We start from the raw sequence: 26,643 nt of genomic DNA, 5'->3' as shown, positions 1-26,643 counted from the left end.
TTCCGTGATAAATATTTTGTTCAGCTATGTTAGGAAAAAAACGAAAAGGAGCAAAAGATAGGAAAAGAAAGAGAGAAGCTGAAAAGAAATTACACATGTCTAGTAAATTAATGACGAGTTTTTTGAACCTCTCTCTTGTTCACTCTCCTCACGCTGACACAATTATTTATATATTATAATAGAAAAATATAAATACTAATGGTTTTTCCATAAATGTATTAAACAACAGTGCAGTTATCATTTGACCCATATCATTTAACATTTCCATAGAAGTGGAAACTATTCTTATCTATAGAGATGAAAAATAACTGCGTCATTAAAAAGAACATTGCAATCAATATATACATTCCGACAATAAAACAAGCAAAAACGAGTCGTAAAGCTTTTATTAGTAACTAAATAAATTGCATTTTACATTTATAAGTCTTAAGCTTTAAAACTATCATATTAGTATGTGTATATATATTTATGTATGTATATGTTTTCAATTTAAAAAATATAGAATTTTATTATAATTCTTCATTTTTTCGTGAAAATGCTAATACATAATTTTGCATATATGAAAAATACATACTTTAACAATCAATTGTATATTTATGAAAATCTATGAGTAAATGATATATTAGTCTTATGCGTGTATTGTGGTTAGAGTATCATAGCTCAATAAAATTGTTTTTTTAAACAGCACCATTCTTTAAGTGCATATCATCTTTTGAGAATGCGAGTGACTTGTCTGTACGTTGGTCTGTCCTTTAACTTGAGCTTTGGTCGACTGAGTTTTAGTCTGCTTTTGAGTCGTGGTCACAGTTTCTGTTGGTAGAACATGGGTAGTGTATGTAGTCTCGCTTTTAACAACTCTTTGGCTCTTTCCGGGATCGGTTTGGGTCCAATTCAGCATCGGGATAGTTTCGACTACGCGAGTAACCTTTCCATCTTTTATGGTTTCGTGGATGCGAGTTGTCGTACCCTTCACTTGCGGGTCCGTCGACTCTACGACGCGAGTGATTGTGGTAGATCCACTAGTAGAACCATTTTGGTTCTGAACTTTAGTAACGGATTGGTGTGCTTCTCCGTTAACTTGTCTCGTTGAGTTAAGGTTTTCGTTGTGTGCTACTCCATTCGTAATGGTAGTATGAGTCTCGCTCTTGGTTTGTTGAGCTTGAACTTGAGTAGATCTACTTAAATTTTCTTGAGTATCAGTAGTTGTGTGGGCGTATTCTGTGATTGCTCTCAATTGTCCAATGAACGGCGAATGGCGGATGCCAAAAGTAGGGGCTGGTTTTGAATCAATCATCTAAAATCACATAAAATGTATTAAATAGTATTAAGTAATCACATATTTTATGAATTAGTTTCAAAGCAGTTATTGCAAAGACACATTCACCATGAGAAAATGATTTGTTGCATATGTGCGTTAAAAGTGCGACAAACAAAAATACAATTATTATGCCGTCAAGTGCATTTTACGCGACGGTTAGAGATCTATTAAATGCATAACAACCACCTTTAGGTGCTTTTACAAACACAAAATACTATATAGCATTAACAGGTGTCAACAGCTGGACGACGGTTGTGCTAATTATCTGGTTGAATCTCCACTTGCTCAAACTTAAATGTCTATACAATGATTCTTATAAAAAATAAGACGGAAATATATAAATTAAATTCCATCCCCAAATTATCGCTATTATGTCGAACGGAGTCAGAGAAAAAACCTCCTCTATCATATGTAATGATTATCATTCACCTCCAACAAGAAATTTAATCAATAACATATACCAGTTATTCACGATTTATAACACACGAGTTCAACCAAACTCACACCTAGCATGGACCAAAACTGAAAAAACAGCCGCTTCTATCTTCATTTCACACTTGGAACTCCAGAGTTAAACCCAATATTCAAAAACGACTGTACCTTACAGACATTAACAAGGCTACGTGACCATCAAGTATTTATAGTAATTACACAAGCTAAATGTAATTCATAAATTGTGCCACAATAATAATAATTAAGAAACCAATCAATCTCATAGTTTTACTGTACATACTTTTTCAGGTGAATACGCATTCGGTGCAGGAACTCGAACTCTATCATCTACAGGAACTTTATGTCTGCCAGAGATCGTATACATAGGAGTATCCAAAACTGATGGTATTCTATATTCATTAGGAGCTGAAAATCATATTATTAATAATATAATCCAACAAAAAAATATATATTATATATACAATATATGTTTAACACTCACCAGGAGCATCCGAAAATCTTTCTGTATGTATCTTAATTCCAAATGAATATGAAGGCGAGAAAGTTAATACGAATTTTTCTGGTGAATAATTTCCAGGTCCGGGAACTTTGATCCTTTCATCAATAGGTAATTTATGTCTTCCAGATATTGAGTACAGAGGTGTGTTCAATATAGCTGGCATATTATATTCATTCGGCGCTAAAAAACATGTCATTTGAAAATGCTTGTGGAATAAATGATTTTTTTATATAATCTACAATATCTTACCAGGAGTCTCGAATGGCTTTTCACACATACTCTTTATTCCAAAAGTATATTTTGGAGTGTCGTCGGTGATTGTGGGGTTGTAAGCATTGGGACTTGGATTAGTGTTTGGTGTTTCGTGAGTACATTTTTGTCTAAGTGTGTAAGACGGTGAACTTTCTGATAGTAACTTATCAGCTTTTTCGGGACAGTACGCGTTAGGTCCTGGAGTATCGATCGGCTTGCCATCTGGTCCCTTAATTCCGAATGAGTACTTTGGAGTATCTTCAAATAGGTGTGGATCGTACGCATTTGGTCCTGGATTTTCATTCGGTTTATCGTGTTGAACTTTCGGTCTGAATGTATACGCCGGAGAACTTTCCAACAAGACTTTATCTGCTTTATCAGGACAGTATGCATTTGGTGCTGGATTATTTATTGGTTTACCATCCGGTCCTTTGATACCAAACGAATATTTTGGTGTGCCATTTGACAAATTCGGATCATATGCGTTCGGTCCTGGAGTATCAATCGGCTTACCATCCGGTCCTTTAATTCCAAATGAATACTTTGGTGTGCCATTTGATAAATTCGGATCATATGCATTCGGTCCTGGAGTATCAATCGGTTTACCATCTGGGCCTTTAATTCCAAATGAATATTTGGGTGTACCATATGTCATATTCGGATCATATGCATTTGGTCCTGGAGTATCAATTGGCTTACCATCTGGGCCTTTAATTCCAAATGAATACTTTGGTGTGCCATTTGACAAATTCGGATCATATGCATTCGGTCCTGGAGTATCAATCGGTTTACCATCTGGGCCTTTAATTCCAAATGAATACTTGGGTGTACCATATGACATATTCGGATCATATGCATTTGGTCCCGGAGTATCAATCGGCCTACCGTCCGGTCCTTTAATTCCAAATGAATATTTTGGTGTACCATTTAATAAATTTGGATCATATGCATTAGGGCCAGGTGTGTCAATCGGTTTGCCATCTGGTCCTTTAATTCCAAATGAATATTTTGGTGTACCGTTCAATAAATTTGGATCATATGCATTAGGGCCAGGTGTGTCAATCGGTTTGCCATCTGGTCCTTTAATTCCAAATGAATATTTTGGTGTACCGTTTAATAAATTTGGGTCATAAACGTTTGGTCCTGGAGTATCGCTCGGTTTGTCGTGCTGTATCTTCGGCCTGAATGAGTATGATGGAGAACTTTCCATCAATACTCTATCGGCCTTTTCAGGGCAATATGCATTCGGACCTGGAGTATCGATTGGTTTACCATCTGGACCTTTGATTCCAAAAGAATACTTTGGTGTGCCGTTTGATAAGCTTGGATCATAAGCATTTGGACTTGGATTGTTAATAGGTTTTCCATCGGGTCCTTTGATTCCAAATGAATATTTAGGTGTATTATCGAGCATTGATCTTTCAGGACAATATACGTTTGGCCCCGGTGTATCTATGGGCTTATCGTTCGGTCCTTTAATACCAAACGAGTATTTAGGAGCGTTGTCCATTATCTTATCAAACTTTTCTGGGGCGTATACGTTTGGCGCTGGCGAATCGTTTGGTTTTCCCATTTGTGGTTTGACTCTAAACGAATATGATGGGGTATTTTCGTGTAATACTTTATCAGCCTTCTCTGGGCAATAAGCATTCGGACCAGGAGTGTCGATTGGTTTGTCGTTTGGACCTCTAGTTCCGAATGAATACATCGGGGCGTGGTCAAAGACTTTATCTGCCTTTTCTGGAGCGTACGCATTAGGCCCCGGCGTGTCAATAGGTTTTTCTGTTGAAATCTTGGTTCCGAAAGAATATTTTGGGGAATGGTCTAGCATTATCTTATCGGCCTTTATGGTTCAAAAAAATAAAAACACATTAATATAATAAAAACGGCATTAGTTTATTAATGTAATATTTTAAATAACAATGTTAACTTAATCACTAATCAACAGTCTATATGTTAAATACATCAGTTCATGCTTATAATAATGAGTGATTATTGTGGAGTGAATGCTGTTTGATTAAGCTTTGAAACTGATATTGTATCACATGCCAAGTGTGATAATGTGTTTTTTTTTGCTATACAATTATAAGCGTTCATATATTATATTATATATAATTTATAATTAGTCTTTATTAATTAAACAATTCACAGCATAGGATTTGTACGAGTTGAGACCAACCTTTTGGGTTGGAGTTAGCTAAGATCAACCTCGATTTGTAAGTCAGCTTTACAGGTGCCAATGACAGGAGAATGCTTGATACCGAAGGTGTAAGCCGGAGAAGACTTCTGTGTCACATCCACCTGGTTCCATGTTAGAGAAAGCGGATGCAGTAAGGATAAAAAATGTTAGTATAGAATAAAATGGGATGCATTATTATTAAAGAATAAAAATAGATAACAAACATTCCATTATAAGAGCATGCCCATAATAGCGTTAAAAACTGTTTCGCATCACATTTATGAAACGATCTAATACTAGAGACATCTTTAGTGTTATAACTAAACATATCAAAGGTTTGAAACTTGGATTTATTTTTTATATATTTACCTTTTCTGGAGAATAATTTCCTGGTCCTGGTGCCGAAGTGTTATCTACCCTCTTTTGCCTAGCTGCCATTGTATACGCTGGAGGTCTACGTTTGATGGCATCGCCACGAGCCTCTTCATAGGCACCGGGTCCTGGAAGAGCAGCAGCTGCCGGTTGAGACTCCTTTGCTCTTCCAGCCATACTATAAGCGGGTGCTCCACCACCTAAAGTTCCATTCACGTGGTACACGTTTGGAGCTGTGTAACAAAGAAAGAATATATTTTAGTAATATAAAAGAGTAGTATTTTGTATGTATTCAAACATCAATAATGCCGAAAGTTATCACTTTAGACTTTGAAACGTTTAATCAAAGATTGAAAAATTACATAGAATATTTCTTCTGCTTAAGAGTATTTCACTTTATTTTAAGACTATATAATTCTATTGAAAAATAAGGTACAAAATTCCCGGATAAGATGGAGCAAATCAAAAGTTATACATGTATTATAATGTAACAGATTTGTACTATTTGGTCAGTATATTGGAGAAATTATTGCTTCTCTTCAAAAATCTATTTTAGCAATAAAGAATATGTTTTTTGCAAGGAAATGTCATAAGCTCTTATGACTTGAGCAGCACATATAGGACATCTAAAAAACATAAGGACTCAGATAAAATGAAAAGCTATATTAAAAACTGAATCTATATTATCATATAATTTAACATAAGATGAATTGCTTCATAACCGAATAAAGAAGTATCTATCCTTGATTCAAAATATGATGTATTTAATCAATTGACAAGATATGAACGAAGAAAAATATATTAGGAAAGTAAACAGCAAATAGAATCATAAGGATTTGCCTTTTAGTATTGGGTCACTTCAATTTATAATTTGTTTTACTTTCGCTGTGACAATAAATAACTCATGCGGACTCTGTGTAATAAGAATTGACTTGAGAGAAGAATGCTTCTTTCATTGTGTATTTTATGTTGTAATGACACGAGTGGAACATCTAAAAACTTATATGTGAAGATATACATATTTGAAGGAAAAATATCGATTGATAATTAGAAAATTAAAAATAAAAAGACCGAGCGTAACGTATATAGGTGAGATATCAGGAAACCCTGAGCACATTTGAATAACAAATTTATTAGGTGTTAATAAGGGATTAATTTTGATTAATGTTTTCTACAATAGAATAGCAGCCTGCATACATCATACAAATGATCATAAAAAATCTGACTTTATGAACGTTGAAGAGAAAAATCTCTCCACCATATTAGCATACTTTCAACTTTCCCCATAATTTTTTATGGTACCTTGTTTCCATTTCACTTCACCATAACAATACCAAAATAGCGATAACTTTTGACATTAACGATATATCAAGATTAAGGTTTAAGGAAGTGTCCTTGCGAAGCCCACAAATGTCCCAAAACGATTTCAAGATCGGCGTAGGCTTAGGTCGTTCTCAACAACCAGTTTTTTCTCTCTTCGTCAACGTGGGCACAACTTCCTCGCCGTGCCTTTCTATTATAATATTAAACTTCCTCGTCAGAATCTGCGTCAATCATACCCGGCGAGTGAGTCGTTCCTGTGATGGTCGGTTTTGTGCCAAAGGAATACTTTGGCGCCGCCTGCTGAACCACCTTTTCAGCATTTTGTGCCTCGTAATCCCCAGGCGCCGGTGTGACTATCGTTCTAGGATCTTTAGGCCTGGCGTGCAAGGAGACTGCTGGAGGAGTTGCTTTGCCTACTTCCGCATGCGTATAACGAAAAAAGCTGATCAATTAGTCGGTTAAACTTTCGATCCGGGGAAAAAATGGAGATTCTCAAACGCTCGAAATTGTCTGAGACCAAATTTAGTAATGGCAGAGACCATCTGTCTGGTTTGGTAGGCGTCAGTCACCCATGATCAGAAAAGGAGAAGCTATAACACCTACTTCTGCTATAGGATGATTCATGAATCGTTTTGCCATTTAATAATAATAACATTTTATGCAATTTGGTAAAATACTTACTTTATAACAATTATATAGTAAGGAATGGATTATAACAAAGTAGTTTTATATGGATCTATATGACGATTCAGAGATTTTTGATGTACTTTTTATAGCTTAGTTTTATATATAATTAATAATAATAGCATTTTAATAAAAAATAAGTGCTGATAAAATCCTTTCTGTTTTTATAAAGTTAATTGAATTATAAATCACAGATTAGGAGATTATGTTCAAGATATTATTGCACTTGTAACAAAGACACTCTCGAAAGCTCAGAATATAAAATGTTGATTCTGTCTATATGACAATATTTTAATTGACTTTCCTATTGGTTTGATTCAATTGAAGGCTGATAACTTGAACATTTCAGTAAAAAGTTGTACATAATGAAGAATGCTTGTGAAACATAAAGTTGAGTGCTATTTACGAGATTCGCTATTATAAAAAAAATATTTCAAATGGTAAATCGATTTATAAACCACTCTGTATTACATCATGACTCACATATAAAGTTCATTTGAAAATCTCCAATTATATTAGTATTTTATTTGGGTACAGAAGCAGTGTGTGGACTTGTTCGGATAGTTTATTACCTTTGGACGTCATTCCTTCGGTGTTGTAAGATGCAGGTCCAGGTCCAAGGGCTCTATCGTTGCTACAGTGCTTTCCGCCAAATGTGAAAGCTGGAGCTCTAGATTTATTCGATTCGTTTGGCGTTTTTCCTGAAAAATAAAAAAAACGATGCTCTCATTACGTAATCGAGTAATTTGTCTCTCGTTTCCACACAAACTGCAAATGGCATCATTAACTCACGTCTTTCAAGCTACGTGACTTTTTGAGTGACTTCGTTTAGAAACATATGTGATTGCTAAAAAAGATATGGCTTTACAACTCAGTCAGTATTTAGACGACAATCGCGATTGATGATTCAAATATTGGACAGTCATATAAGGCAAAAGTAATGAATTCATATTTATTTCTTACATAAATCATAATCAGCTAGTTTTTTTATTTTTGTCTTGTGTTTTTTTGTATAAAATAAAATACAGTTCACAAATATATTTTACAACTAGTAAAAATTAAAACATGAACTTCATGCTACTTCGATATTCTAATCATATGCGATTTACACATACTAAAAATCGTTCTTTTAATATAATATATTCCCAAAGTTAATTTTGATATATTACAGATACTAAATCTTGCTAGAATATTTTTTATTTTAATTTTAATTTAACATGAAATTAAAATGTATTATATAATTCACAATATTTTAAACATTTAAAAGTACTAGTATAAACCTTACACAATAAATCGTTTCATATCTCATTTATATAAAATATTAAATAATTCAAGAAAATGTCTAAAAATAACTTCATGATTTTTTAGTTGATTGTCAGAAAAGAATGATAATTAGATGAACTGATGAAAATCTTGTCTGTGAAAATAGCATGAGATGAATTTAAAATATGTGAGTACGACTTAATTTCAACGAATAAAAGTAAACCACACAGTTTTTTGTACTAGAAAGTTGACCATTCTGAAGATAATTTACACATCGATTATACATATATTTAGACTTCTAAAAGTAAGAATAAATAAATTTTTACTTTATTAAATCTAGCTGTTAAATATCTTATTTTTTGTTCTCCTGTATAGAAAAATTGAGGTCGTACTAAAGTTCATAAAATCTTTAATTTTTTTAAGGATATGATTATTTAACAAATTTAAATAAAACTTTTTAAGGATAATTAGATTATTATTTTCAGGCTTTTAAAATCTTACCATTAGTGCATATCAAGTAACACACAATTTATTGCTCAAAAATGTTTTAAATAAGCTTTCTTATTTACTAACAAAAACAATTAAAGATCACAATCTTTTAGCATTTTTTTAACCATCTCGAAAGTGGAGTCATGTACAGTATATTCACAACTCAATAAAAGAGAGATCTTGTGACTAAATAATTGCGTTGTTAATTATAAATATTGCTTGGACCTCATAATAGAACATTCGTCCCGAGAAATAGAACATACGCTGAAAAACTGCTCATTGTTTTGAACATATGCTAGCTACTCTTTTACAATCGTCAGAGTGGCTATCTGGACTATTTATTTCAGAGATGTAACCAAGAAGTAATGCAATTGGCTCGCAAACACGTTCAATTAAGATTCTCCAGAGTTGTCATGTAACATAAATCATGTGATACTTGATCATAGAGGGGAGACTACAAGGGTCACAGCAGCAAATACGAGCCAGTAAATTGCATTGACACATCACGACAAATACCAGCTGCTCCGTCAATATCACAGCCGACAATAATACAACTCAACATGCCATCAAAGACTCCTAAACTTCCAAGACATGGCATTGCAATTACACGCTTGATAGCGGCATCTACATTTTTTTTTCTATTTATACTAGGTTTATTCAAAAAGTTTCCGATCATAATTTTTCGCGCGTAAACAAATTAAGCTAAGGAAGCGTGATTTAGTGCACCTATGTAGGCAAACCTAAAGCGTATGGTAGAATTTTTTTCGTTCAAACAAAATCTAATTACAAACTTAAAAAAATCTTTGCAGATATTTTATATAATTAATTATCTAATAGAGAAGTATCGTTATTAGAAAGTGTTAATAGTATACTAGGAGCAATTTATTTAGATCTGTGTTATCAAATTTTACTTTCGACGTCAAGAAAAGTGCAAGCTGTGGAACATTTAAAATATATTATAAAATAAGTTAAAGCCCTTGATAAGATATGGCACATAGAGCTCGTATTCAAAATAAGAAAACTTATATCTAAACTATATTATCAGTCAATCAAAAGACACACTTTCACCGCTAAGAAAAACCTGGATTACCTAAAGGTTGTGTGCTGAGACCACGTTGCTTACATTTGCGTAAGTGGACCAAGATGTATCAGAATACAACTAAATCTCAGCATATCAATTTTACAAATAGTAAAATCGATCTGTTACCAATAACGATCAACCGTAAAGTCATATCGTATGCCAATATCGCGAAGTACTTCAGCATGACTATGGACGCAATGAAGCGAAGACATAATAACTAAACGTAAATAACTAAATTACCGCTTTGGAAGATTGTACCTGCTTCTCGAAAAACACTACGAGTCCAGTTAATCAGAATATACTAAAATACACACTGATTTCGTCTAGAAATTCCAGAACAGTGATGCGCCGTGAAGACGCCGCGATACAATACATATAATACAAACAGACTTGACTCAAAAATGAAGACTGTCAAAATGAAATTAGGAATCAAGTATGCGAGCAAAAGCTGCGTATAGGAATGCTGAGGCTGTTGCTGACAAAACAAGATTACTGCGTAGGACCCAACCATCCGACCTCGTCCAGTGAGATAAGACTTGTTAAGTCTGCATATGATTGAGGATAATCTATGGACATTTTCATAACATACATCGCTATAGCTGAACGTAAACTAAAATGCAAGATATGCATCTATAAATGTTTCCAGACTTTAAAATTAAATATTGTATAAGTAGCGTACGTATTAGCAGGATAATTCGTATTAAATTGATATTTCTTGGTATAGTTACAATAAGTATAAATGTCAAAGAAACACCACATTATGGTACCGTTATATTATATTTATGACACGTAGGAATTTCTTTTTTTTAATAACCAGTCACGTAGTCTTTTTTTTAGAACACTTTTTTTTAAGCTGTCATCTGTCATTTTTTTGCTCTTTAGAAGTTTTATGATTGAAGCGGCGCGTGTTTGACCTTATGTACATGATCATCTACATTTTTGAATATTCGCATAATACAATATTATAATACATACCTATTAAAGAAGGCAAAGCAACAGCCGCAGGACCAGGGCTGCTACTCTCGGCTGCGATTGGACCCCGTCTTTTCGTTGGGGTCCACGGCATTTGCTTCATTCCCCCCATTTCTAAAACAAAAAATATATTAAATATAGTAAATAGCACAGAGGTGCAGAAACTGGTGTTGCAATTGACCGGTAAAATACGTGCAATTTAGATAAAAATATATGTATTCCGTCACGTCAACCAGTAAAAGTGGAATAATTTCTAGATTTGGTCATGTTATGTAGCGTTAGATTTCCAGTTATACTTCAGTTTTATGGTAAAGTAGCTTTTTGAACCGACTTATGATCAGATTGAATAAGATTTGCTGGATTCAAAGTTATGTCGTAATAGCCATTTAAGTTTCATCCTACATATCAGCGGTTTAATGGTTGGGAAACAATAAGTTATGGTGGGCAATGTGTAATTGAAGATTCGATTCTATGATTTTATTAGTTCAACATTGATTTTGTAGGGGTTTCAACCATCTGCATAATTTGTTACAATTTAGAGGTCATTCTAACGACTATTCGAGCAAACGAAAAGAGCGATCAACCCGTCTCGAAAATGAGGCCACACACGCGACGGAAGAGATATCTTAATAATTGCGTCAATAATTTGAAATATTGCACGGACCACCTAGCACATCCGCCTCTAGACGCCAATCGCCTATAAGTACCGCCTAAAAACTATTCTTTGTGGGAAAGGACGCGCGATATACAATACATTCTACCCTGCGCACATACTATTGTTCTTCTAGCTCTTGGTTACCGATCGTTGGAGTTACCATCTAGATGTTTCTCTTAAGCCGTGAACACATATCAGAGGCGTGTCCAAGAAGTGATGCAATTGACTCTCAATCATTCTTATCTGTGATTCACAAGAGCTCTTTTGAAGTAGTATAAAATATGTGACTCTTAGTCACAGAGAGTGAGAGACTTCATGGGATCACAGCAGCAGAGACGAGCCATGAGACTTCATGGACATGAGAGACATCAACGAATGGTTCAAAGAACATCACGAGAACACATCACTACAGATCACAGCTGCTCCACCGAAATCACAATCGACACTAATACAACTCCGCACGACTTCCATGACCTGCCATTTCAACTCCACCGCCTAATAGTGGCATCCACATTTCTCTATATATTTTATAAAATATCTGTTACCAACTTTCCTGGCTTTTTCTACTTGGCTGCAAAGTCACACACCTTTTTATCTGAAAACCCGAAAGTCAAAGTATTGACATCCCGACGTGATACAAAGCTCGAATGTGTAAATCTTCCGACATGAAGAAAAACACCGAAAATTATAATTATATTAGTTAAAATATTTTAAGATCTCAAGATAAGTGTTGTTTTTAATATTTACTTTAATATTTTTATTAAAAAATCTTCATTTTAATACTGATGATTTTTTTATAGATCAAAAAAATATAAGCAGGTGCTAGGAATTGTACCATAAAATTATTACATTTTTTAAATCGTGATGATTCAAATTTCTAAACATAAGATTTATTAATTAGATGTTACAAAACTAATTTAAAAGAAAATTGTATGTCAAAAAAGAAACACATAATAAGGATTATTGTTTATTGTAATAATGGTCTTTAATTATGTATTTATTTTAATATTCAAGATATTTTTGTATAATGGAAGCATTTTTTTTGCTAATTTTAATGTATAAATTAATAATAAATACATGTTATGTAGTTTAGCAATCAATTTCTATGAATATGTAAATGTTTGGATCTTTATGTTACTGTATGCAAAAGAATAGTGATATGCTTCAACTGAGATTGTTCAAGCATATCTGAGTAGATGTGGAAACGCCTCAAAAAATACAGGAAGAACTACTTACTTTAACAATTGATATTAATATGAATAAAATTAGTGTAAAAATAACCGGATATCAAAAAAAGAATATAATGATAAACTACTTGTGTTGAATCAATTATATGAACAATCAGACTTACATCATAAAAACTTAATGCTGCACTTTAAAATACATATATAAATTATACTACGGAGTTTTGAAAGAGCAGTAAATTTTAGGATTTCTTATATATCGTAGATTTATTAATTACAAATAATTTAATAATTGGTCTTTAGACTTTTCCAGTAAAATATATATGTATACATATATATAATATACATATTAGGGATTCTGTCCCCTGAATTATAGATCGAAATTTTTCTGAAAATTTAAACAAAAATGCAGTCTCGATAACCAAAATATATTCATTAAAAAATTCTTGAGACTTATATTTTAAAACGTATCAATAATAAATTTGTTACAATGATATTGATATTCTAGTTACACGTACTTCAATGAAAACTGTTATTAAAGCACATAGTCGCTACAATGATGTTGAGGTTTAATAATATAAATTCCCTAATATTAAAACAAATATTTAAAGAGATATAAATAAAAATTAAAGTTTGTGGAATGATAGTAATGACTTACATTTTCATTTATATTTTTATCAGGCAAAAAACAACTATAATTTATTTCATTATTTTTTTTACCTTTGATTTATAAATCGCTGATGAAAATTCTATAAGAAATAAAATGTAACGATTATCGTGTACTTACAAGGAGCTGAACTGCACAAAAATATAATAAAAATATTGGGTTCAAATGGATCACGTACACAGAACATAAAACGTTTGAATAAAACGTTAACATCGATTAGCCTACGTTTACGGAATGAAATACTATTACAAAAACTGAGATGCAGGCTTTTAGATATAGATTATTTTTAATGGATTTTTATTACACAAATGCATATTACTAAGACTACATAATTACGTAAGCATTTATAGAATATATCTACACATATTTTTTAAAACTTTTAATAAGGTATTTATCATTATAAAAAAAATTAACACAAAGATAATGTTGCACCGAAATTTTGAAAAAAAATGTATCGAATCCTGGAATTTCAAAAATCAGAATCTTTAATATCTATCACAATCACTAGTCAATCAACAACTCGGGTTTCGTCCTCGTCGTTTCACGGTCACTAACCTCTTGTACCTTTTTAAGGCGGTGACAAAATCTCTCGATTTTAAAATTCAGGTGGATATAGTCTATATCGACTATCAAAAAGTATTCGACAGAGTTTATCATAAGCTATTTCTTATGAAGTTAAGTAATTTCATTTTTTCGAGTAACTTAAGTTGCCATGGTCGGTGTATGAGCTATAGAAATAGCTGCTCTAATGAGTAGTTTGATCATTCTGGAGTATCACAGGCAACCAATTTGGGTCCTCTGATTTTTTTGCTCTTTATAAACGACATATATGCGGTAATTAATAACTCGGAATATTTATTATATGCTGATGGCCTTTTGTGTTCTCACAAATTCGGATTTTAATGTTGCTAAGGGGTGGTGTCGACAAGCCGTCAATGCTCGGTGACTTTTGGTTGTGAGTTTTAGAGTGCCCTATATAGTCACGATCGCGTCCCTTATCCTTGCCCGTTGTGGCCAGGTCGTTAACGCTTGAAAACGCTCCTCTTGCATGGAACACTCAGCTTTTCAACGAGGATCATCTAATTTTGATGTGCAATAAAACCGTTTTTATACAAAGTCCATCGAAAAGCATTGGGGCAACCTGTCAAATCATGATGTTAAGATTTGTAATATGTATACTACACAATAAAAAATATTTTTTTAAAATGGATGATTAGAACGCCATATGCCAAATTTGTGTAATTTATCTTTATTTATAATCATTGCTAATACTACATATATTTTTAATAGTTAAAGCATTGCAATATTGAGACATTTATCTATTGGCTGGTTTATAGTTTGAAAACAACTTATTATGCTAATAATCGTGTTTAGTAGGAAATGGTATGTATATACGAAATAATTTTCTAAAGCAGCCCACACAGATACAACGATATTTCTTTATGCATATAGTTTTGCATCGTTTTGTATGAAGACCTGTCTCCGTCTGGTACCGTAACGAATTCCGTCACCACCTAGAGCTTCAGAATCGCCTGAAAGAGGATCGATATCGCGAACTTTGTAAAATATCTTCACCGTTAACCGCAGACACGCAACCAGGTATTTTTACGTTGGCAACGCCTAAAATAGGACTGAATTCCAACGGAGTTATAGACAAAGAGAATTCCACGTAGACGTAAATCTTCAGGATGAAGTGATATCGTTATTTGCTCGTTAGAGCGTAATACGAACTTGACCTTAAAGGTCTCAATTGAATAAGTGTGTCATTTAACGTTTATGATAAATCACTTCGTTTATCAATCGTATTATAGCAGAATGACGTAATTTTATTACTATAAATATTATATATTCCGGTAACTCGTTCTTAATACATAAGGATATTACACATAAAAGTATATGTACATATATATGTATTATATGCAATCTTTCTATTTGATAAAGAATTTTGTTATAAACCTTATGTATAAAATATTTTTTTTCAGATGATTAGTGAAAGGTGCATATTTAAGAATTATGTGTCAACTTTAGTTGTTGAAATAATTTTGCGGCATTGTTTATTAAATATGTATATACAATTTCATATACACTTTTTTATTTTTAAATATATAAATTACATATACCAATGACCAGGCCTGCCGAGAGGGGGAAGGGAGAAGGGACAAATTCCAAATCTGACTCTGGAAAAAATCATAGCGAGAATATACGTATAAAAAAAGTAAAAACCGACCTCAAATAATGAATCTGAACTAAACTACAGTCGTTTTAAATGTATGTACTGATGTATTTCAGGTATAAGTTCCTTCAGCACTTTTTATACATACAAGAAATAAAAAGAGCGGAACATTGCCTTCAAAAGCACTCACTTTCTAGGTAGTACATACACAATAAAAATATTATTCAAAGGGACAGATTGTAGTTTTTGACGCGGTTCCACTTGTGCTAAAATTTGTCTGCAAATTATTGTTGACTTTATTTGGTTTTTGAACATTTAAAAAATATTTGACATTAGAGGAAATATTTAACAAATGTAAATTTAGGTATTTGATCTGAATTTTTATAAGGATGAAGCTAAGAAATAACGAAAAATCAACAGCGCCAAATGAATATATAAATTTAATGTTTTTTTAGATTGTATTATCAGTAATTTGACAACTGGATTTAATGCAGCAAAATAAATAAATAATAGATTCAGTTTCATGTGACTATTCCGAAAATAAAATCTTAAAAATATATTCCGAAAATTTTTTTTTTAAATATGTCATTTCAGTTAAATCATATCGAAATACATTTTCACCAGTAGATATATATTTTTATCTGTCAGGTACTAGTACAATTATATGATTTAAATTTTTCTATATATAGTATTTTCTACATCCGATTTATAAATGTTACAGTGAACGTGTATTTTTTGGTAAAGGTATAATTTCACTAGTAAAGTCCAAATTATATTTTTGCTACTAGTGAAAATATAATTTAACTGATAGGCGCTAATGTGCTGCTCTAAAATGTCTATGAAATTCAATCTGACTGTTGCGAAATGTCCATTTGCTGTTCAAACCCAAACCTAACCTAAACTAATTATACTTTTAGAACTTTCATAAGGTCAAGTCCAAAATACAAACTAAGCTAATTCATCTCTCAGGGGAAAATAAGCGGAAGAATAAGTCCAGACAGACATCGCATCTCACATATTGGTCCATAGTTTATCTGCATTTCGATATATGTTTTAAAAATATGATAGCTATTAGACTTCTAATATGAGAGGGCTAATCGAAGTATATTCAAACCGAATTTTGGTCAATAAGAGAGCGCAAAAACAATTATCACTTCTCAGAAGGCAAAAATTCACGTCAAAAGCAATAAAACCGTGTCGGAGCCGTCGCACTGCGACGGCGACGGCACGATTTTGTTGCTTTTGACGTGGATTTTTGACTTCTGAGAAGGGATAATTGTTTTTTGCGTTCTCCTATTGGTCAAAATTTGATTTATATGTACTTTATTCAATTCTCACTCGTAATATTTTTATAAAAAGTCTTAATATAAACGCTTGATAATGAAGTGTTTTCACCGCGATGATACAATTTTATTGCTTTTGACCTGGACTGGAAATTCACTACATGGCAACACTGAGCAGCAAAAAAAACACGACTAATTACTAGGTAAATATTATAAGTAGATATTTATTTATAGAGTGCCTAATTAAAATATTTTGTATAAATTTTGATTCAGAAAATATGTCGCAACGGTGACTAATTATTATATTTATTTGTAGCATTGTACATATTATTATCTATTCAATAAATTATATTACGATGTTAAAAAATATATAAAATACCATTTTTGTCATGAGGTCCGGAATCATTGTTTTCCCAGGGCTCTCGGCGGCCCTGACAATGACATTATTTGATATACTCCATTTTTTAATAATCGGTGCACAAAAACACATACACGGAAAAATCACGTTAGAACACTTATTACAAATAAAATATATTTTTTAAATAAACAAAAGATAGTTTTATAAATTCATAAAATAAAAAAAATACACGAGTACAAGGCGAGGATTATATAAAATAAAACATATGTATGTATATAACTATATAAAATGTGATTTTTAGCATGGCATATGATTTTTATTGACAATACGTGTGTATGTACCGTTTCCCCATAAATTTTCCAAGTTTACCAAAAGACCGTAAAATCTGAGGTCCGCGTTCGAATTATATGTGCCCGTTTTTTCAAAAATGGTAAACGCGTGGGTCAAACTAGTTTAAAATGTCGTTAAATCGTTATCCAATAATTACTCATGGAGTTTATACACCATTAATTGAGTTCTAGCGAAATTTATCTGATGATTCCCGACTGGTGTGTGGGTCGTAACATTTTCGCCCATATATCGTATTATTAAATACAATTTATTATATTGCTTTATGGGTAAAACTAAAATAAAGAAAAATATAATTACCCATAAAACTTTAATAGCTTACTAACATTTACGAAAACTTTTTATGATGTTGATAGTCTGTTCGACTCAAGGGCAATCATTCGGTATCCTAAATACGAACTTCCATGGTTGATAACCCTACTGAAAACATGTAATATCAGATAATATGTGATGTTTAAGTATCAATCGCCCGTGAAACTATAATGTGCGATGCTTCATAAATCACTTTAAAGAACATCCGGAATGTTCTGCACGGTGTTAATAGTAAGAAAGAGCGATGACCAAATATGGTATTTTTTTTTCTTGTTGATTCTTAATCGGACGTATTGTATTCGAAATAAGCATTACGCAATGCACATATTGACCATAAATTGAAAAATGCTTCTATAGAAAAATGGCATTTCTAAAAATAATTTGCATTCGTAATGCAGGCGTTATATAGGACATTGGTTGAGAATATATGACCTGCGTGCTGTAGAATTGGTGATTCGTGACATGCAGTAGAATTTTAATGACATTGCAGTATGTTATTAAGGTTAGTAAGAATAGTAGCATTTTCTGCTAGGGTACATGTGACGTGTCAGATATTAGTCCTACCCCGCGAAAGCAAAAGTAAAAACTGCTACTGAAACATATCAGCAACTTCATAATTTTAATAATTTAAACACAAGTAATGTATAGACATTTTTTAAAAACAAAATTTTAGGCTAGTGAAATTTTTGCACGTGTCGGGTGTCGAAATAAAAAGCAATCACTAAGGTTATATAAAATTAGATTAAAAAAACTCATTTGAGCTTGAATCTAAAATGATTTGCCACCACTGATATATGATACAATGTGCAATTTTATAATACAATACCACAATATGGGTTATTGTCTAGCCTACGCTATTTTTTACTAGTTTGTTATTAATATTTATGTAGATGCAAGTATAGGCAGATAATTGGTAATTGGTAACATTAGAACCTCAGTGGGTTGAAATATTGGTAAGGCAATTACGATTTAATAAAGGAATTGAATATTTAGTGTATGTATGTATGTCTTATGTATAAATGTTTATATGCACTGACACAATAATTAATAATATGATTATGTTTTAACAATTACCTCAGTTTAGGTATACTTAAATTTTCCTATTATATGGCGCTATGTTATATGATAATTATAACAAAAACTACGTTATAAAAACAACAAATCATAATTATTACATGTTCGAAAAAATAACACTACAAAAAAATCCAATTCAAAATGAGAAACTACTACGTTGTAATCCATTCACTATAACATACTTACTGTTGCGTAACTGTTACTGTTACACAAGTCGTTATTCATCTGAGTATAGGATGAATAATAAAAAAAGTATCTAAGTAAATTGCTTAAAAATCACAAACGAATTCAATACCAATGTTTCGTTAGATAGCAAACTAACACAAGTCAATGTTTCCAGGTCATCGAGATATTGATCTTTTCTCGTGTAAATAAACTTTCTTTATACATCCGTCTACAAAGATTAGATATTAAAACTTAAGTTCGTTTATTTTTATTTACACAAGGCCTAAAATTATTTAACTTTCATTTATTAAAATTAAGTAATAGTAAGATCTTATGAATTTATCTAGTTCTTTTCTATTTCATGTTATTTTCACAAGCAGATTTTTTTATCTGATAATCTATGAACACTTTCTTTTTTGCTATATTTAGAGATTTAAGCGTTACTTTCAGTGACAATGGAACTGTGATTTTTTCATATGATTACTTGCTCTTTTGAAGATGTGAGATTTGAGAATGATGGGAGCAAAGTGATATTATTAAATCATTTTCACCCAAAAGTGTAATATTGTTTTTATCAATTGACTTGAGTGAGTTTGCTACTTAACAACACATTATTTAAAAGTATCTCGAATATGAAATTTATACACAAAAAATAAATATTTGCAATAGACAAAAAAACATCACCTGTACCTAAATGAATGACTAATTAACGCGCGTCAGAGATGTCTGTTGTAAAAATTTGCAAAATTCGCAGACGATGATGTATTACCATAAAGATGAGAAAAATAACAAGTTAGAAACAGCGCCCATATATGGAAAGGCGCCATAGTTCTGCCGCAATAAAAGTTATTTAGCATAAAATAAATGTATAACGAAATTTACACAAATCATTATATATATTTTATTTTCACAGAAACGATGAGGATGATGATAATAATAATATTATGAGACATATACTGACCTTGCGTTTCAATCGTATCCTATCCGAATTAGAAAATGTTACGTAAAAGTCGATCGTAAGAACACTTATTTAATTGTTATTTTTTGATTATTATTATTATTATGGTTTATGTTTATGTTTTTAGTGTATTCAGAACGCGACCGGTGCGCGTCGTCGTTCGTTGTCGAATGTGCTGATCGTTCGGAAAGTATCGTTCGAATGAGAAACAACTAATGTCGAATGTCGCCCACGATACGCCACGCGATGCACTCATCGTACAAACACGCCATTGGATACAGTGTACAGAAACAATAGCCAAATCGAGACGAGGACTTGTGACTAAAAATATATTGGCGTGATATCGTAATAGTAAGTCATATTGGACACTGGTCGCGAAGGGATTCCCTTTCAATTAGGGCAAGAACTCAAAAATTTAAGGCCCAATACAAAGATTTGTGTGCTATTTAAATAAACATGTGTAGAACCAACAAGTTTAGACAATGTTAACTGTACTTTTCTATAGAAGCCAAATACATATATCATTTACGACATTAATGTGTTGCATTACTCAGTTAACAAGTTCTTGCCATAAATGTGTTTGGATGTTTGGGTGTGTAGGCTAGTGTGTAATCGTATTATAATTAGGGCCGTTGAGAGTAAGTCCGGATCCTGGAAAAACAATGATTTTGGACCTCTAGATAAAAATAATTTCTTGAATAAATAATAATAGGTACGAGTTGACCCTTTCTATGCTACAAATAAATATAAAAATACCACCGTTGCGACATATTTTCTGAAATCATATTTTATTCAAAATATTTTAATTAGGCATTCAAAATTATTAAAAACATCAGCTCATAATATTCACTTGATAATCTTTGCTACTCAGTGTTGCCATATAGTAAATTTCCAGTCCAGGTCAAAAACAATAAAATTGTACCATTGCGGTTAAAGCACTCAATTATCAAGCGTTTATATTAAGACTTTTTATAACAATATTACGAGTGAGAGTCGAATACACTATTTATTGGATTATGATATCGGCATGAAAAGAAAACATCCCATTGGATGCCTCTCCATATTTATTATTACAAAATCTAATTTATTTTATTTACTACTAATTTATTTGTATTATTTATCATGTCTGTCAGATATGTCAGATGGTCTAAATCGTTTTAGTCGTCTGGTGTCGTCATATTTACAGTCAAGTACATAGTTCGATTGCCATTTTGTTTGGTGGAGTTTTAGTTTGTCTCTGTATGTCGTGTATTTGACGTGTTTAAGGTCATTATGTATTATCATTAGGAACATACCAGTGAGCGTCGATCATTCGTAGAACCATGTTTTGAAATCTCTGGATGATTGATGTCGATGGTGGCACAGGCATTACCCAAAAGTTGAATTTCGTATGTCAATATGTACTAGTTTGATATCTGACTTGTACATTAGTAATTTATTTTCGAGTGCCACCTGAGATCATCTCTTCATCAACATACAGTGAATTTTTCAAAGTTGAATTCCAAGTTGTTTTCTTTTAGTAAATATATGTTTCCGTCATGTGAGCCTTCTGTCCAGATATACTCCCAGGTACCACTTCTTTTTGTTGTAATATTTGACGATTTAACGAAACATTTGGGCAGGTCTTTTTATTAAATATGAACGTTATGCCTGCACTACACTCTCTGGAAGTTGGCCAATGTTGGCCAAGGACGGGAATATAGTGGGTTACTTCGGTCGAGTTTGGTCTAAAATCTCTCGGAAGTTGTCCGAGGTTACCGAGAACGGGAGGTAAAGTGGGGTTAATTTAGTCGACTTGGCAAACTTTGAGAGCTTCCGAACATTGTCGGCAAACGGACCGAAGTCAGAGCTGCTCTTTCGAGCGCGAGCGGTGAAATACTTCACCTTTCGCTCTCTCGCGTGTTAAGTGACGAGAGTGAGAAAGATAATAATATGGTTTTTCGGAAACTGAGATAGAACGAGTAACTCGGTTCAATTTCAGTATGCGCGTAGGTGTCCTATGGTCAACACGCATGACAAGCGCTGCTCGTGATCACGTGGTCAAGTTGTAATACCACATGCTTATCGGGGACTTCAACAGACTCTTACTGACATCTTTGAATATTTTAGCGCACCAAAAAAGATTAATTATATTTTTGATAGTATATTCTTCTAACAGATGTCGTTATTATATATTTTTTTCATATAAAATTAAATAATTAAAAAATAATTAGTGGTACTTGATTTTGTTAAAAAAATCGTTTCGAATATCCTCATGTATTTTCCTAGATCGGTTTATATAAATGTTACACCATAACGAATTCTTATTTAGAATCGATGGCAACAAATTTTAGGATAGTCACAGATGTGGTGTTCGTATTCTGAAGTATAATTGTTATGCCTTATGGCATTTTGCAAAAGCCGACAAAGATTTTGCGTAAATTGAATATTTACGACCGAAAAGTTTTCATTGATATTGTATTTGTGAGTGCCCAAACAAACGTTTATAATTATCAGTGGCGTAATTTTAATAATATGACAATTTGAAAATTGCGATTATTTGGCACTTTTTTCGATCGCGCGCAAATATGCCGGCTGTACGTGACAGAAGCCGCCGTCCGGACGGCATATGAAATTTGCGACAATGTGGTCGCTTACTCAGAAGTCGTAGGTTTCGGCCGACTTCAGTTGAACTTCGGTTCGGACAACTTCCAGAGAGTGTAGTGCAAGCATTGCATGCCTTGATTTTGTCATATTTTTTCTATTCTCCAAATTTTCAACCATTACTCGAGTCCGTTAATGTTTCTCTAAAGGTTTTCTGGCGCGGGGATTTTTGGAGGTGTTTTGTAGGAGTCGATCATATCAAATGATGCAAATTTAAGTTCATTTAAGGGCATTAATATTTTCTAAATTAGTTTCGAAGCTTATTATGAAAAGGATTTCATGACTTTTAGTGGTAAATGGTGGTTTTCGAAAGCCTGCGTGGCTATTGTGCAATTATAAGCACTTTGCAGATTTCAAATGACAGACAAATTATTATCTTCTTGATAATTTCTAAAGCGATTGTTAAAAAAGACTTACAGAAGCTGACAAAGACAATATCTTAAAAATTGCTTGAAGTATATTATTATTTGGTTACCATAGTGTTTTATTTTAAAAAAGATTGTTTTGATCGGTCTCTATTGATAATAATATATTATTGCCTTTGTTTAACCTTTTTTTTAACCCAGATAAATAAATAAGTGAGATAGGCTTACAAATGTGTATAAACATAAATATATGGTATTAAAAAAGTAAAGGTTATATAAAAATTATGTTCCAATAAATTCCCGGAATACAAGACTCAATGTTGATATATAAACTACCTGTGTTCTCATTGTAATAGTATTTAATACATACATATGTTCAATGAGATTGTTTATAATATTTTTTATGGATGTTGCTGTGACTTAATGACATTTGCGACCTCACACAACTCTCAAGGAAAAATCAACATCTCTCATAATAAAGTAAGATCATTTTACATGTTCCTATGTTAATAGCATTTTTTACCTAATAGAAACAAGTTAGTAATAAATATTATATTAAATTATGATTAAATTGTATCAATGACGAACCAAAAATCTGTGCCTTTTAGTTTCATTATAATATTATTAGCGTAGTATGTTTTTTATATTTTATTTATAATATTTATTTGGGGTATGTTATAAAATATACCAATAATAATGTTTATCATGCATTCAATAGATATTTGATTTAATAAAAATAAACATATTGTATTACATAATAGTAAATATATAAATAAAATAATATGGTTTTAAAATAAATATTTATCAAATAAGGTGTTATATTTTGACCTCTTGATAAATGTAAACTATGATTAACTGCTCCAATTATTCTAATTGTTAATATTGACGATTTATCAGTAGTCGAAAAATATTTATAAAACAGAACTATTATATATAAAAAATTTTCCATGAAGATAAAATAATTCGATTTATTGTATATGTATATGTACATATATAGAATTGTAAACAATTATTAGTTGTAATATATGTTTACTGGCATTTCAGTGAAATCATATTTAAATACATTTTCACCGGTAGATACATAAACGATAATTTAATTTAACTGAAAAGCGCTAATGAAATTACACGATGCTCTAAAATGTCTTTTAAGCTCAATTTGACAGCTGCGAAACGTCCATTTTTTGTTTAAACCCAAACCTAAATAAACAAATTAGCTGAACTAGACTTAACTACATTTTTTGAACATTAGATTAAATTGGGTTTGGTTAATTCGTTTTAGTTATGTTTGAGTCTAAACAGCAAATATATCTATCAGTAAAAATTTATTCGGATATGATTTCACTGAAACATTGAAATTATATTTATACTACTGAAAAATATTCATTCACTGTAGCATATTTACAATATATTATATATATGTACATGTTTTTTTTATAGATATCGATTTCATTGTCTGCTAATCGTTTTTCAGCAATTGCTTTGACAATATATTTTTATTGCATTTTATGATTTAATGTAAGATTAATTTTGTAACACACATAACTTAACTACAAATCTAAAGTTAGATTTTTATTAATATATTACCCATTACTATTTTTTATAGTTTGATTGTTTTTGTAACTTCTTATAAACATATTTTAATGTTATGTACAGCAAAATAAATATATTTATCTATAAATAAATTTATTATGATCAATTTACAAAATATAAAATATTTACCAAATTATAACGCACACGATATTATTTGGATCAGAGCGATCTTGTTTAAAGATTAATATAATTATTATACCATTTTGTTTATATTAACAAATAGTAGTAACAGAACAGGTTATTAATTATAATGTAAAGTGAATGTTAAACGAGATGAATCAATTTAATCTGCACGCAATACAAAATGATTATTGTTGTTGTATAATTTTATAAAAAAAATTATAAATATTATCTACTTAAAATAGTAATTGTAAACATGTCAACAAACATAATTGTATCTAACTCTCAGGTATTATTGATCGTGTTTTAATTAAATTTGATTGTTATTTTAATTAAACTTAAAATTAATCTTACTAAGATTATGTATAATAAATATTTCTTAACCTGTTTTAAGATTTGCATTAAAGTATCTATAATTCAATTGAATTACTTAGAATGTGCTTTCAGTGCATTAATTAGAATTTATTGATCCAGTATTGAATTTGCATTTATAAAAATATGTATAGTATTAACGAGTAAACGGGATAGATTTTAACAATGCTAAGAGGCAATATTTTTTTATCGAGCTCCATTAAGTCAAGGAGTATCAATTTAACGGTCACGTCCAGTCTGACACTTTGAAGCAGGTTAATTGATTGACGATGGACAGACTATAGATTCATTAGGTGCGAAACTGTTTTAGAATTAATGTTTGGTTGCTTTCAAATATATGGTTGTTCTTCAGGTCTTCCCACGTAGATTCGGAGTTACCGACGAAGAAGGCGTTTCAAGAATAGGGATCGCAACTTTCCTGGTGTGTACGTTTGTAATTGTCGTTTGCGTGTGTTGGTACCTTTATAAAGCAGTTTTGCATTGAGGTCGCAAGAAGCGTGGGCACAAATCTGCTACCCAACCTTGCTGTTTTTGGGTCAAAGGATACCCACCGAACGGGTTGAAGGTCCGCGTAACCGGGCACAAATAATGTGTACTATAAATCTGTATAAACTACCAGAATATCAAACCAAATGTATGTACATGTCTATAGAACGCTTCAATTTAATTATAAAAAAACTTGATAATTAATTTCAGAACGATTGAGCAATATATGATTAAACATTTCTGAAAGTTGATAACAGTTATTTCACAAAGCATTTTTAGTTTATCGATGCCTAAATTTAACTCATAGTCATGTGTATAAAAGTAACGCTAGCTGAATTTTTTACTTCACTTCTATAGGTTGAGTGGCACTTGTTCTTCGGCTGGCGATGTATGATACAACATTGTTCGTTTTTTAAAAAAGTGAAGAAGAACGTTTAATGAGCATTTTTTCACGTAAAGAAACGCTTTAATCATGCTAGAATTGCTATAAACAAAATAGAGTCAAAAGAGTTTAAAAATAGAACAGTCAAATAGGTTTAGTTAAACATATAGTTGTGTTTTACTACTAATGCAATAAATTGTATAAAAAATACAAGCTCTCAGATATTTAGACAATAATGAAATACGTGATTTTATACTTTTAATTACATTTATCTATGACAGCAATAGCAACTTCACATCCTAGCAATTACCATGCATCAACATCAACTGCCATTTATAGTAACGTCGAGAAAGCTGATTTAAGTATATGGCATTATTATAATTAAAAATACTACTTAAAAGAAGCTGCTTGAAAAAGTAATCAAATAAAGTAACCTGCTGTTGACATACAAATTAACTTATTGCCTTTGGAGTCCACACTTTTTACTACTAGCAGTTAATTATTTGTAAGCACCATTGAATTGCGTCGCCAGTAAACAGATCATCAAACAAACGCCAGGAAACAGATCGTTAACAGACCCTGAAATAATATTGTATTTAACTTATTCGTTTTATTTACTTTTA

General features: G+C 31.8%; 1 protein-coding gene across 1 annotated transcript; it reads right to left on the bottom strand.

Moving 5' to 3' along the window:
* Positions 1 to 368: 368 nt before the first annotated feature.
* On the bottom strand, positions 369 to 20,236 carry LOC148237875 (uncharacterized). The gene is made up of 8 exons (XM_088181553.1): positions 20,066 to 20,236; positions 10,889 to 10,999; positions 7,653 to 7,781; positions 5,071 to 5,306; positions 2,520 to 4,365; positions 2,253 to 2,450; positions 2,052 to 2,176; positions 369 to 1,294 (listed from the first exon to the last, which is right to left on the bottom strand). Exons 2-8 carry the CDS (start codon positions 10,995 to 10,997, stop codon positions 695 to 697), a joined length of 3,243 nt encoding a protein of 1,080 aa, XP_088037679.1. The 5' UTR covers positions 10,998 to 10,999; positions 20,066 to 20,236; the 3' UTR covers positions 369 to 694.
* Positions 20,237 to 26,643: the final 6,407 nt, after the last annotated feature.

The sequence above is a fragment of the Plectrocnemia conspersa genome, unplaced genomic scaffold, assembly GCF_051122295.1.
Source record: "Plectrocnemia conspersa isolate PC_06_02 unplaced genomic scaffold, ASM5112229v1 ptg000002l, whole genome shotgun sequence".
Lineage (NCBI taxonomy): Eukaryota > Metazoa > Arthropoda > Insecta > Trichoptera > Polycentropodidae > Plectrocnemia > Plectrocnemia conspersa.
The sequence above is the reverse complement of the archived record's forward strand: the minus strand, read 5'-3'. Positions and strand labels throughout refer to the sequence as shown.